The following is a 15,019-nucleotide window of genomic DNA, read 5'->3' on the forward strand; positions in this document are numbered from 1 at the left end:
AACATGAAATTTAGTCACACAAAGGAATGAATTTATTTATAAAAGAATAAATTTCAAGGAATAAATGCGGCTATGCGGTCTTGTGGTCTGACGCTCGTGTTGTCCGACATGTTAAGTGTTGCTGTTGGCTTGGGACCTTTTGTAAAGCGCTTAGAGCACGTTTAGCAGAAATTAGGCATTATATGTATATAGTAGATATTACGCATTATATGAATACTATTATATATTATGTGTGGCTATGTGGTCTTGTGTTATGACGCTCGCTTTCGGATCTTGGCGCATAGTTGAGTCTTTGGAAAAAACTCTTTACTCACATTCTCTCACTGTACTCAGGTGTAAAATGAGTTCCTGACCGTGAACAGCGTTGTCTCTGTCTTCTTCTTCTTCCCCGCATTTTGCAGGGTTGCCATAATGAATGCCACATCTCCATGCATCTCGGTTCAGAGCATCATCTTCCTCCAGGCCCAGTTCTTTCATATCATCCTTTACCTTATCCCACCATCCAGTCTTTATGCGTCCCATTTTCCTCTTTCCCGCTAATTGTAAGTCCAATACTTTCCTTCCCACGTACTCCTTCTCTCGTCTCTATACACATGTCCGAACCATTTCAATCTATCTTCTCTCATTTTTATTGATACATTCTTCTCTTCGGTCAACCTTCGAATTCGTTCATTTCTCACTTTCTCTTCTTGTCCAACCAAGTGAACATCTCAGCATCCTCATTTTGAGCTTTGAGCTTTTATAATATAAATTTAAATCCTTAAGTTTATATAAAGCATTTATAATGAAATGAACGAACGTCTTGCAGATGTTGCATTGGCTTCACGTGAAAAAGCGGATTGCTTACAAACTTGGCGTCTTACTGTCTTTATTGTCACGTGGTTTTAAGGGTGGTGCTCATTTACAAAAACAATACTAGATATTATTGCTGTTGTACTTCTGTTACTTTTACTATTATTATTATTATTATTATTATTATTATTATTATTATTATTATTATTATAATAATATATAATAACAATAATAATAATAATAATAATAATAATGATGAATAAATGAATTAATAAAACAATGAATGAATGAATGAATGAAGGATTTAGTTAATAAATAAAACATTGAATGAATGAATAATGAATTAATAAAACAATAAACAGGGGAAGGGGGGGGGGGGGGTCTCATCCTTGTTGTGTTCTTTATTCCCGTATAAATCGTATTCCCATTTCCAGGTTGATCTCTGCCTTTATCTTGAAATATACATTTTAGTATAATACTATTCCTCTTAGTGGGATCATGTGCTTTCTTCCTCCTCCTCCTCCTTTCTTCTTCGTTTCTCTCCCCTCTTTTATTCTTCATTGTTTCTTCCTCCTCCCTTCTCCCCCCCCCCCTCCACCCGTTTCTTCCTCCTCCCTTCTTCCCCCTCCCTCCTTTCTTCTTCGTTTCTCTCCCCTCTTTTATTCTTCATTGTTTCATCTTCTTCCTTTATTTTTCTTCGTTTCTTCCTCCCCCCCCCCCCCCCCACGTTTCTTCCTCCTCCCTTCTCCCCCCTCCATTCTTCCTCCTTTCTTCTCACTCGTTTCTCTCCCCTCGTTTATTCTTCATTGTTTCATCTTCTTCGTTTATTTTTTCCTCTTCGTTTCTTACTCCTTTTGTCTTCATCGTTTCATCTTTCTCGTTTCTTCTTCTCATTTTATTCTCCTAGTTTCAACTCCCTCCTTTCTTCCTGTTCCTCTCTGCTTCCTCCTCCTTTCTTCTTCCTCCTTCTCTATCTCTCTCTCCCCCCCCCCCCCCCCCCCCCGCCTTCTTCTCCCTCGTTTCTTCCTCCTTTCATCTTCCTCCTTTCTTCTCCCTCCTTTCTTCCTTCGCATGTCTTCCTATTTCAACTCCCTCATTTCTTCCTTCGCATGTCTTCCTATTTCAACTCCCTCCTTTCTTCCTGTTCCTTTCTGCTTCCTCCTCCTTTCTTCTTCCTCCTTCTTTATCTCTCCCCCCCCCCCCCGCCTTCTTCTTCCTCCTTTCTTCTCTCTCCTCTCTTCTCTCTCCTCTCATCTCATCTCCCTCCTTTCATCTCCCTCCTTTCATCTTCCTCCTTTCTTCTTCCTCCTTTATCTCTCTCCTCCCCCCCCCCGCCTTCTTCTCCCTCCTTTCTTCTATTTCCTCCTTCTTTATCTCTCTCCCTCCCCCCGCCTTCTTCTCCCTCCTTTCTTCTCTCTCCTTTCATTTTCCTCTTTCTTCTCTCTCCTTTCTTCTTCCTCCTTTCTTCTCCCTCCTTCTTTATCTCTCTCCCTCCCCCCCCCGCCTTCTTCCTCCTTTCTTCTCCCTCCTTTCTTCTTCCTCCTTCTTTATCTCTCCTTCCCCCCCCCCCGCCTTCTTCTCCCTCCTTTCTTCTCCCCCCTTTCATCTTCCTCCTTTCTTCTTCCGCCTTTCTTCTTCCGCCTCTCCCCCCTTCTTATCCCTCGTTTCTTCCTTCGCATTTCTTCCTCCTTTCATCTCCCTCCTTTCTCCTTTCTTCCTTCTTCCGCCTCCCCCCCCCCCCCCCCTTCTCCCTCGTTTCTTCCTTCGCATTGTTTCTTCTTCCCATTTCTCCCCCTCTTCATTCACGTGTTTTCCCCGCCTAATTTATTATTCCTTCTTTTTCTCTCCTCTTCCTCGCTACTCCCTTTCGTCACTTTTGTTTCTTCTCCTTGTTCCTCTCCCGACTCGTTCGTCTCCATCCTTCATCTCCATCGCCCCTTCATCATCATAATCATCATCATTGCCTTTTTAACCCTAGGTCAGAGTATAGGCCACAGACAAACAGTTTCCATCTTTCTCTATCCCGAGCTAACTTTTTTTATCTCATTCCATATCTTACCACTTCTCTGTATATCAGCTTCTTTAATTCTTCTCCATGTTCCTCGTAGCCTTCCCCTTGATCTTCTGCCCTAAGGGTTCCACCTTCTTCCTCTCCTCCTTCTTCTTCTTCTCCTCCTTCTTCTTCTCCTCCTCCTCCTTCTTCTTTTCCTTCGTCCTGTCCTCTTCTCCTCCTCCTCCTCCTCCTTCTTCTCCTTCGTCCTCTTCTCCTCCTCCTCCTCTGGGTGGGGATCCTGACCTCCCATTTCGGGCAGGGAGGTACATACTGCGTCTTCTATCCCTTTATATCTGTTTTCCATGCTTTCTGTCTTTGTCTTGGAATGAGATTACTTGGGTTTTTCCTGGCCCTGGTCGGAGTCCTGTCTGGGAGGGAAACAGTCGAATGCATAGTTATTTTTTTGGGAGTTGATATTTTTTTTCCTTGTAAATCATCTCTCTGTTATGCACTGTATTATGCTTTCTTTATATTATATATTATGATTTGTAAAACATTTGAGTGTGTTCCTCTTAGCGGGGACCTGTTCCTGTGTCTGGATGAGACTTTTAGGTGATCTCAAACTAAGTACTTTGATAGAGTGCTTTTGGAATCTACACTTGTTTCTTATTTGAACCAATTCCCCTTTGTCTTCCCTTTTCTTGGATGCTTTATTGTAATTCTAGAACTTTTTACTATCCCATTTTCTTCCTTTTTACTGGCGCTGATATGACCTAAATGTGTTGCAAGCGCCGTAAAACCCTTAATTGTAAACACGCCTAACAGGCAAGACGTGTCGTTGTGTGCTCTGGTGTATTTTAATTGTTTTGTGATTTCTACATATTGATACCTGGACATTTTTACTTCGTTGGACTGTTTCTTATTGTATAGTTTTTATCAATTCTTAAGAAAGGACTACTGTATAATTCTGTATTTTATCATGGAAACTGTAAGTTTTAAAAGATTTTTACAGTCACTTAATGGCCGCCGCACTCTTACGAACATTGTTCACCTTATTTTTAGCCGTGATTTACCACCATCATTATTTTAATAATTGTGAACACTTTTATTCAACATCTGATTTTTACAACAGGCCTCGAGGCGGTAAACGTAAACAACGTCACATTCCAGCTGCGATTTTTAGCTCAAGTGATCCGATTTTTTACAATAATATTAATAAGTACAGGCCTCGGGGAGGCGAACGGAAACAACATATCTCAATGGTAACAACTCGTCGTCCACCCCGCCCCCACACAAACCCCCGTCCACCACCAACACTTGTAACTGTACCAACCACATACAGTTTCACAAACGACAACAATAACATTGTTATTGGTCTTCTGAATGCACAGTCCTGCCGTAACAAAACCGAAGAATTAAACGATTTATTAACGGAGAAGAACTTCGATATTCTATTTATAGTAGAGACATGGCTCTCACAGTCTGGAGACGACCCAGTTGAAAAAGCTATGACACCCCCTGGGTACCAATTTAGATCGTATCCAAGGAAAGATCAGCGAGGGGGTGGCATTGGCGTATTTTATAAAACAAAATTATGTAAACATGTGGAAATCATCGAAATGCGCTGCAAAACAATGGAGGCCATTGATCTTAGATTATCCCTCCAGAATACAAGATACAACTTCAACTGCATCTACCGACCGCCAGCAAACAAGAAAAACAAAATAAAATTACCTGATGTTAGGAAGGAAATCAACGAGATGCTAACTTTGCAACACACGCGTCCTGGCCATTCAATTATACTCGGCGACTTTAATTTTCACTTCCGACAACGTCACAGACACCGCCAAATTGCACGAGTCATTATCAGAGAACAACATGTGCCAGATCGTAACAACGCCAACCCACTCTGCTGGTCATATTTTAGATTGGGTAATTGTAGAAAATTCAGAGTTCCAAAAAACTAACGCCACCGTCGATTATCTCCCTTTTTCGGACCACTCCCTCATTTCTTTCAATCTTGACGTTTCAAAACCATGCCAAGAAACCACCACCACATCAACCAGAAACATTAAAGGCATTAATTTGGACAATTTCAGAGGCGATTTAGAAACAAAACTTACTAAAAATTCAATTATTTCTCCAGACCAGTGGAATAGTTGTCTCATTGAAACGCTTGACAAACATGCGCCATTCCAAACAAGGACCGTCACCAACCGCAAGTATGCTCCGTGGTATACGTCGGACGTTAAAGAAGCTAAAACGAAGTGTCGGAGAGCAGAAAGACTGCTGAAAACATCAGGCCTCATGATTCATCGTGAAATATTCAAGAGCGCATTTCGTGCCTGGAAGACAACAATAAAAAAGGCAAAGACCACGTATTTTCTTTCAAAATTTGAAACTTCTAAATCTTGTAAACAATTATTTAACATCTGCAATGATCTACTTGGACGTGAAAGATGCACTTCATTACCATCTACAACCAATCAAAGAGACTTGCCAGACACATTTGTCAACTTTTTTAAAGACAAAATCCATAACATTCGTTCAGAACTAGATCGGCATGAACCATTTATAGATACAAATACATTCTGTGGTACCCCTTTAGACAAGTTCCAACCAGTTTCACCTAGTTTCATAAACGAGTTGATAAAAAAAGCCCCCATTAAATCCTGCGACCTTGATTCCCTACCAGCACAGCTTTTGTCCAGCTCCATCGATACATTATTACCATCCATTACATCAATCATAAATACATCCATACTGACTGGCGAAGTTCCATCGTGCTTTAAAAGTGCCCTCGTCAAACCACTTCTGAAGAAACCATCACTGGACCACAATATATTAAACAATTATCGTCCTGTATCAAATTTACCTTTTTTGTCAAAACTTTTGGAGAAGGTAGTTCTTACACAATTAACATATCTTAAGAACAACAGTTTGGAACAACCCTTTCAGTCAGCCTACAAACATCAACACAGTACTGAAACGGCGCTTCTTAAAATCTTTAATGACTTGTTATGTAATGCTGATGCTAACAATATCAATGTATTATGCCTTTTAGATCTTTCAGCTGCCTTTGACACCATTGACCATGACATTTTGTTAAGAAGACTAGAAAATACGTTCGGCATAAAAGGAATTGCCCTTAAATGGTTTACATCATATTTACAGGATCGATGGCAGACTGTCGTGGTGAATGGTGTTCAGTCAGAACAAGTTTTACTAAATTTTGGAGTGCCACAAGGCTCTGTTCTTGGCCCTGTCCTTTTTACTGTATATATGCAGCCCCTTTCTAGTGTGATATCGAGATTCAATCTGAGTTATCATTTTTATGCAGATGATACGCAAATATATGATTCAGCACCCCTTAGTAATTTACAGTTCTTAATACAACGAATTACGAGCTGTTTTAATGAGATTAAATCTTGGATGTACCACAATAAGTTAAAATTAAATGATAGTAAAACTGAGATTTTAATGTGTGGAAGACCGAGTATCCTTAAACAGGCAAATAAATCACTAATTACTCTCGGAAATAGCACAATAGAATTTTCAAATAAAGCAAAAAACCTTGGCGTCATCATTGATAAAGATCTTTCCATGACAAGCCACGTGAATAACACCATACAATCTATGTACATAGAAATGAAAAAAATAAGCAAAATTCGTAATTTAATACCGAAGCATATAACAGAACTTTTAATTAATTCCTTGGTTTTATCTAAATTGGACTATTGTAACTCCCTTTGGGCGAATTTAACTAAAGACAAAATTAGCAAACTTCAGGTTGCTCAAAATAACGCAGCCAGGCTCATTGTACGCAATAACAAAAAATACCCGTCAGCAACTCTTCTTCTCCGTGAGTTACATTGGCTTCCTGTTGAAAAAAGAGTTGCCTATAAGATTTGTACTGTTGTCTACAAATCCCTAAGCACGAACAGTCCCTCCTATATTAAAGACCTTCTAAACATATATGTCCCCAATAGAAACTTGAGGTCAAGCAATGACCAATCAATCCTTGTCAAACCTAAGCCATTGCGTAAAATAGGTGAACAGTCTTTTCAATTTTCGGCCCCCCATTTTTGAAACTCTCTCCCGTCACACGTGAGATGCTCGGATTCGTTGACAACGTTCAAATCTCGCTTAAAGTTTTATCTTTTTACGTCATAATGTTGCAATATTATTTTCATATTTTGTTGTTAAATTGAATTCGTATCACGTTTCCTTCACACTTGTCTCACTGTAATATGTTTTGTTTTATATCACTGTAAAGCGCTTAGAGCCTGTGACAACGGGGTAAAGCGCTATATAAATGCCATTTATTATTATTATTATTAAAAAAAAAACAAAAACAAAAAAAAAAAAAAAAAAAACAAACAAACCTCCTCCTCCTCCTCCTCCTCCTTCTTCTCCTCCTCCTCCTCATCCTACTTCTTCTTCTCCTTCGTCCTCGTCTCCTCCTCCTCCTCCTCCTCCTCCTAGTTTCTTCCTCCTTTATCTTGCCATCTCGGCGCCGCTATCTTGGCATCTCTATCTTGTCATCGTGCCATCTTTATCTTGCCATCTTGGCATCTCTATCTTGCCATTGTGGCATCTCTATCTTGCAATCTTGGTAAGATAAGGTGATAATATGCCATCTCTATCTTATCATCTTATCATCTTACCATCTTGCCATCTCTATCTTATCTTACCATCTTGCCATCTCTATCTTATCATCTTATCATCTCTATTTTATCATCTTCTCATCTTGCCATCTCTATTTTATCATCTTATCATCTTATCATCTCTATTTTATCATCTTCTCATCTTGCCATCTCTATTTTATCATCTTATCATCTTGCCATCTCTATTTTATCATCTCTATCTTATCATCTTATCATCTTATCATCTTGCCATCTCTATTTTATCATCTCTATCTTATCATCTTATCATCTTGCCATCTCTATTTTATCATCTTATCATCTTGCCATCTCTATCTTATCATCTTGCCATCTCTATCTTGCCATCTTATCATCTTGCCATCTCTATCTTGCCATCTTATCATCTTGCCATCTCTATCTTGCCATCTCGATCTTATCATCTTGCCATCTCATCTTCTTATCTTATCATCTTATCATCTTGCCATCTTATCATCTTGTCATCTCTATCCTGCCATCTTATCATCTTATCATCTGAGATGGAAAAATAGAGCTGGCAAGAGATGGCATCTTATCATCTTGCCATCTTATCAGATAGAGGTGACAAGATAGAGATGACAAGATAAAGATGGCAAGATAGGGATGGCAAGATGTTAAGATCAAAATGGCAAGGTGCCAGGTTAGAGATGGCAAGATAGCGGCGAGATGGCAAGGAGGAAGAGAAGAGGAAGGAGTAGGAAGAGAAGAGGAAGGAGTAGGAGGAGGAGGAGGAGAAGAAGAAGAAGAAGGAGGAGGAGGAGGAAAAGAAGAAGAGGAGGAGGAGAAGAAGGAAGAGGAGGAGAAGAAGAAGATTTACAAGATATGAAGTGAGTAGAAAAGTGCCAGAAGACAATAGAGAATAAAAATTTTTCGCGGCGGTGGTGGGGTTTGAACCTGCGACCTTATTGGTACCATGGCAAAAATGGCAAAAAATTTTTATTCTCTATTGTCTTCTGGCACTTTTCTACTCACTTCATATCTTGTTGTTACCAACATAAGTGCCTGCTCCACTCACTTTTCTGAATTAAAAATTCACCCCATACACCGGAGCATACTCAATGTCTCAATCGTTTCTATGTTATATGTTTGTGTTGAGAATATTGGCTATTAAGCTTAACTGCTGGTCAAAATTACTTCGCGATGGTGGTGTGCGAACGAATCGGCGGTCTCAAGAAGTGGGTGAGAGAGAGGATCTAGAAATGACTTGGGTTTGAAACGAATATTTTTGTGTTCGTGGATAGCTCACACGGTAGAGCCACGCTCTCACCTGCCAGGCGGAGTTGTCGTTCCAATAAGGTCGCAGGTTCAAACCCCACCACCGCCGCGAAAAATTTTTATTCTCTATTGTCTTCTGGCACTTTTCTACTCACTTCATATCTTGTTGTTACCAACATAAGTGCCTGCTCCACTCACTTTTCTGAATTAAAAATTCACCCCATACACCGGAGCATACTCAATGTCTCAATCGTTTCTATGTTATATGTTTGTGTTGAGAATATTGGCTATTAAGCTTAACTGCTGGTCAAAATTACTTCGCGATGGTGGTGTGCGAACGAATCGGCGGTCTCAAGAAGTGGGTGAGAGAGGGATCTAGAAATGACTTGGGTTTGAAACGAATATTTTTGTGTTCGTGGATAGCTCACACGGTAGAGCCACGCTCTCACCTGCCAGGCGGAGTTGTCGTACCAATAAGGTCGCAGGTTCAAACCCCACCACCGCCGCGAAAAATTTTTATTCTCTATTGTCTTCTGGCACTTTTCTACTCACTTCATATCTTGTAAATAGGGAATAGGTGTAGATTCCAAGAGCACACCTAAAATGTACTTATTTTGCGAGCACCTAAAAGTCTCATCTGGACACGAACACAGAATACTACTAAGAAGAAAAACAATCAAATGCTTACATTATAAATTCATAACAAATATAAAAATACATAACAGATGATTTACATAGAAAAAAAATAATCTCCCAAAATAATAACTATGCATTTGACCGTTTCCCTCCAACCCACGACTCCGGCCAGGTCCAGGACAAAACCAACCAATATCATTCCATGACAAAGACAGATGGCAAGTTGGAAAACAGCTACAGAGGGATAAAAGACACAGTAAATGCCTCACTGCCCACTATAGGAGGATAAACCTACTCATTTTACACCTGAGAGAATATGAGTAAAGAGCCTTTTGCAAGGAATCACATCATTAGACCACATAACCTTGAATGGTTACTCAATAAGAAATACGAAGGAACCCAACCTTGACAAAATATGTAACGGAGCGATGATTTCGTGGGAGAAATATATAATATCTATTTTAAAAAATTAATTTGACGCTTTTCTACTCTGTAAAAGACTCGGGACCGGGCTCCAATGAAACTTTTTTTTTTTTTGCTTCTTTTTTTTAAAGGGTTTTAGGACGCTTGTGACGCATTTAGGTCATTTCAGCGCCAGTAAATAGGATGACAATGTGAGAAAAAAAAGAAGATTTTTACAATTAAAGGCATACGATATAAAGTAAGGCAAAGGAGAATGATTCAAATATGGAACAGATGTAGATTCCAAGAACACACTCCTTTTGTTTGTTTGTTTGTTGCTTTAGGTCTCTTCCAACACAATTGAGGTTATATGAGAGACCGCTGAAACAAAAAAACAAGCAATCTAACAAAAATAGTACAAATGTAAATCAAAATCATAACCTAAAGATATCATAAGCTAAATTATAAATAACCAAGAACAAACAGGCAGAAGATTTACAGAAAAAAAAATCCCCCTGTCAAAAATACAATCACAAACCAAAGAAGCAGGATAGGCTAGTAACGAGAAGAAGAAACGACATCACTATCGGATCGTACACCCATGCGAACATCATGATTCAAGGGTGATGCTCCCATCCAACCACCCGCAACACACTCCTTAGTTTGAGATCACCTAAAAGTATCATTCAATGTAACGATATTCATTAAATTGAACACATTCAAATGCTTACAAACCATGATAATATGATAATCGGAATTCAAATATAACAGTAAATAAATATAATTTACAATAGAAAAAAAAATCATCATTGCCATATATTAGATTGCTTCCCTCCCAGTAAAGACAAAGACAGAAATCTTTTTTTGTTTGTTTGTTGCTTTAGGTCTCTTCCAACACAATTGAGGTTATATGAGAGACCGCTGAAACAAAAAAACAAGCAATTTCACAAAAATAGTACAAATGTAAATCAAAATCATAACCTAAAGATATAAGCTAAATTATAAATAACCAATAACAAACAGGCAGAAGATTTACAGAAAAAAAAATATCCCCTGTCAAAAATACAACCACAAACCAAAGAAGCAGGATGGGCTAGTAAAGAGAAGAAGAAACGACATCACTATCGGATCGTACACCCATGCGAACATCATAGGTATATGATTCAAGGGTGATGCTCCCATCCAACCACCCGCAAAGACAGAAATCAAATTGGAAAACAGATAGAAATAGGGGACAGAAGACACAGCAATTGAAATCTCTTCTCACTAATGTAGGACAAGACCCACCCCCCCCCCCCCCCCCCCCCCTTTCCCCCGTCCCACCAAGGTGAAATAATGGAATGGTATCATTCCACAACAATGTTCCGTTTTATCGGTTTTAAGGCGCTGGTCATACTTCTTAGTTATTTCAGCGCCATTAAAGAGGAAGATGATTTTAAGGGTTTTACGGCGCCATAAAGGTTATATCAGCGCCACTAAACAGGAATAAAATGGGATAGTAAAAAGTTCTAGAATTACAGCACCCAAGAAAAGGGATATTGGATAAAATAGGAAACAGGTGTAGATTCCAAGAGCACGCTGTCAATGAAATTATAGTCAGATTTTTAATAAATGGCGCGCGTTTTTCTTCTTTTTCTCAGCGCAACCTCGTGTCAAAACTCCCTGATTAGACAGTCTGCTTTGAAAGCTGTTTCTGGTTTATTTCTTTCGTTTTTTTTTTTACTAAGGAGTATAGTTAGCATTTTGATAAATGGTCAGAATATGTCAGCTTTTATAATTGCCAACGTTGGAGCCTTAAAAAAGTTACCATGGGCCAACGAATGGTAGCATTGTCCAATACATTACAGCTGGGTGCTTCAATGGAGGGCAGCAAACGATATTTAGTCAGCCTTAAAACACCTTTGCATTGACCCCAGAATAATATTCCAGATTATGCAGAGAATAAAAAATGGCATGGCATCCTTTTAAATATCCAGTATCATCACCACCTGCAAGAATAACAATGAATGTCTGTCCAGAACCCATGGTCCTTTTTCTGCTTGAATAATCAGACGTCCAATATTTTTTCGGTTGTATATTTACGCTCACCCATCTTTGGATGATATCCATATCAAAGTTATCTATGATCCTTTTCCTGCCGAGTCGTTCCACACTGCTGATCTCTCTGTCGTATTTCGATAACGATCTTCTCATGGTTGATTGTGAAATTCCAAAACCATTGCCGTCCTCTTTAATGACTTATCGATTGATACAAGAAGACTTCTCTTCGCAGCTTTACGAGAGTGGAACCGATAGAGATTCCGTACCGTATCGTGTTGTTTAAGAGCCTAATATGTTTTTAAATTTGTCAAAGTTATATAAACAGTGTTTGTTAATTTGACAATATTGAGTAAACAATCACTATTTCAAATGATTTAAAGCGAGAGATTTCATATCAGTCTTTGGTAATTGCGACATGATGTAGATAATATGCCATACATAATAAATTCAAAATTTAATACAAAAACTACATAAGTGGTATGTTTATAACACTTAAAGCGAATTATTATTATTTGGAAAGAAGTATGACGTGAACTCATAATCACAACGTCAGAACAAGATTTTTTGGAATACGATGAATTCATTCATACTTTGTGGTGCGTAACCTGTTTTCATTTTTTACAGTGTAAAATCTCTAATTTTATGTCAGCTGTTTTAAAGTAGTTTTTTTATAGGTCTTATAGAAGAAAACTTTTTTAATATGGCATCAATACGGTCCAAAATCTAGATTCAGTTAAGACAAATTGATTCAGAGGTCGATACAAATTTTTACAACTTTTGATAGAGGGACAGCAGAGAAAAACTTGAAAAACACGCGCCATTAATAAAAAAAATCTGACTATAGTTTGAGATCACCTAAAAGTCTCATTCAGACACAAGCACAGGTTCCAACTAAGAGGGATACACTCAAATGTTTACAAATCATATATAATATGCAAAGAAAACAATACAGTGCATAACAGACAGATGACTTACAAGGAATAAAAGGAAGATGATTTGGGAAAACTGTAGATCTGAAGTTAAAATCTCCAATTATCCAGTTCAAAATAGGAAATAACGAGGATCCCACCACAATTTAACAAAAGTCTCGTCCAAGCAGGAGTGAAGGAGCGCACAATGAGGAATACACTCAAATGTTTACAAAGTACATTGTACATATTCGAAACTAAAAACTATAATAGTACATAAGAGATGATTTACAAGAAGGTGGGTGGGGGGGGGGGGGAATATTATCCCTCAAACTAAGTGTTTAATTCTCTGCTTAGGATCCTCACAAGGAAGGGGAATAACTGAGTCATCTCAATCCAGTACAGAAACAGAGAGCAACATGGAAAGGGAAAAGGGAGGATAGAGGCAAAATGCCCCCCCCCCCCCAACGTCCACCATTGAAGGTCAGAAGACATCGAGAACATTCCAGAAACATGGACACGAAGAGACATGAAAGAACAGATGGTATCACAGGGGTGTATAGGATTCATTAGGGCTGTGGACACCATAGAAGGTCAGAGTACCCCACCCATATTCAGTAGGGCTGTGGACACCATAGAAAGTTAGAGGACCCCACCCATATTCAGTCGGGGTGTGGACACCATAGAAGTTAGAGGACCCCACCCACGAAAAAAATATATAACAGTGCATGGCAGAGAGATGATAAACAAGGAAAACTTCTTATTAATACTATAAATACATCTGACAGCTTCCCTCTGAGTTAAGGTCCCCAGTTAGTGTCATGACAAAACCAGATAATCTCATTCCAAGTCAAAGACAGAAAGAAGCGTGGATAGAGGGCGCAACAAGAGTTACCTCCCCATCCATCATATGAAGTAAAAAGGCCTGGTCAAGGAGGAGGAGGGGTCTGTGTAAATGATATAGAACATTGGGTCCACTATTGATCCTTGAGGCACTCCTACTTGTAGCTCACCTTTGTTCCCCATTGAAAATCGGGCACTTCGTACAACTTGAATTCAAAATCCAAAGCAAAGGCCAATTTCCGTAAGATCTCAATGCTCAGGCCCGTACAGCACTTCTGTGTCGTGTTAGAACTCAGTCTGGAAAACAACAACAACAACAAAATTTTATCTAAATCTCGATAGAAGCTTCGTTACCTATCGCATCAAATTGGTGCTTCTATGTGGTCGAGTGGTACCACGCTCGCCTTAGGATCGGATTGTCCTCGGTTCGAAACCTGCTTTGAGCTGCAGATTTTTGAGTCCTTGGAAAAGCCTCTTTACTCACAGTCTCTCTCTCTCTCACTTGCAAAATGATTGAGTGCCTGGTCGTTAACAGCGTTGTCTCTGGCCGAAAATAATTGAAATATCGCCTAACAATTGCTGTTGGCTAGGGACCCCTTGTAAAGCGTTTTGAGCACGACTAGTTGATGTTGCATTAGATAAAAGCTCAAGGTTTTAATTTATTTTATTGTTTTGTTTTGTTTTAAGTCGGTGTGATATCCTTGCGAAAGATCCAAGTTTTATACAAAAGTTATACTCACTAATGCCGCAAAAGTTTTTATTCTCCATTGGCTTCTCATACTTTCTCTACTCATTTTAATTCTTGCTATTAAAAAAAAAAAAACTTGTGTCGATTATGGTTTATTGAAAAAAAAAAAAAAAAAAAAAATTACGCCCTTCCGCCACGGCTTCATACGATCCCGTCGCCTAGGCATTCCATGGAGGAACATGTGACCCCTCGCCTCAAAAACGGTATTAAGTCGGGATGATAAAGATGCTGGAAATTGAATTTATAGCCAGAAATCTCTGACTTGCGTTGACTTTATATGTTTTATAGATGAGAATGAATGTTATAATTTAGTGCGCTGAATACCAACAATTCATGATAACAAAAAATGTCTTCCCTGTTTTGTTCGTGTCTTTTTTCCTCGACTTAATCACAAGGGAAAATTAAGTATCGTATCGAACGAAGTACACATATTTGCAGGTCTGATAACCCAATTCTTTATGGGGCTCATTGCCGTTATGGAAATCTAAAAAAAAAAAAATGACGCAAAATATTGTCCATTACAACAATGTTAAACTAGGCCCATTCGTGGGTTCGGACGTCAGACATGCATATATGTTACAGTGAATGACATAATCAGTCGGATGGTGAAAAGCTTTGAACTGAGATATTGCCAAGTTTAGTTAGAAGGTCAATTTTTTTCCAAAATGAGTTCTTGTTACAAATGATTAAATCAACCGTTTTTGTACATCTTCGGGAAATATCAAAGCTTAATTTCACTTCAAAATATTTTTTACAGCTAGTC

At 38.9% G+C, this 15,019-nt stretch overlaps 1 protein-coding gene across 3 annotated transcripts in view; it reads right to left on the minus strand.

The window, feature by feature from the left end:
* Nucleotides 1-15,019, minus strand: part of LOC144972337 (uncharacterized) — a 229,826-nt gene that overhangs the window by 30,406 nt on the left and 184,401 nt on the right. For all 3 annotated transcript variants that reach the window (XM_078913433.1, XM_078913434.1, XM_078913435.1), the window contains exon 11: nt 13,679-13,805. In XM_078913433.1, coding sequence (XP_078769559.1) covers nt 13,679-13,805 — 127 coding nt within the window. The remainder of the gene's footprint in view (nt 1-13,678; nt 13,806-15,019) is intronic.

This window comes from Berghia stephanieae, chromosome 5, assembly GCF_034508935.2.
Source record: "Berghia stephanieae isolate SIO BIC M18660-M18661 chromosome 5, UCSD_Bste_1.3, whole genome shotgun sequence".
In the NCBI taxonomy this organism is placed as follows: Eukaryota; Metazoa; Mollusca; class Gastropoda; order Nudibranchia; family Aeolidiidae; genus Berghia; species Berghia stephanieae.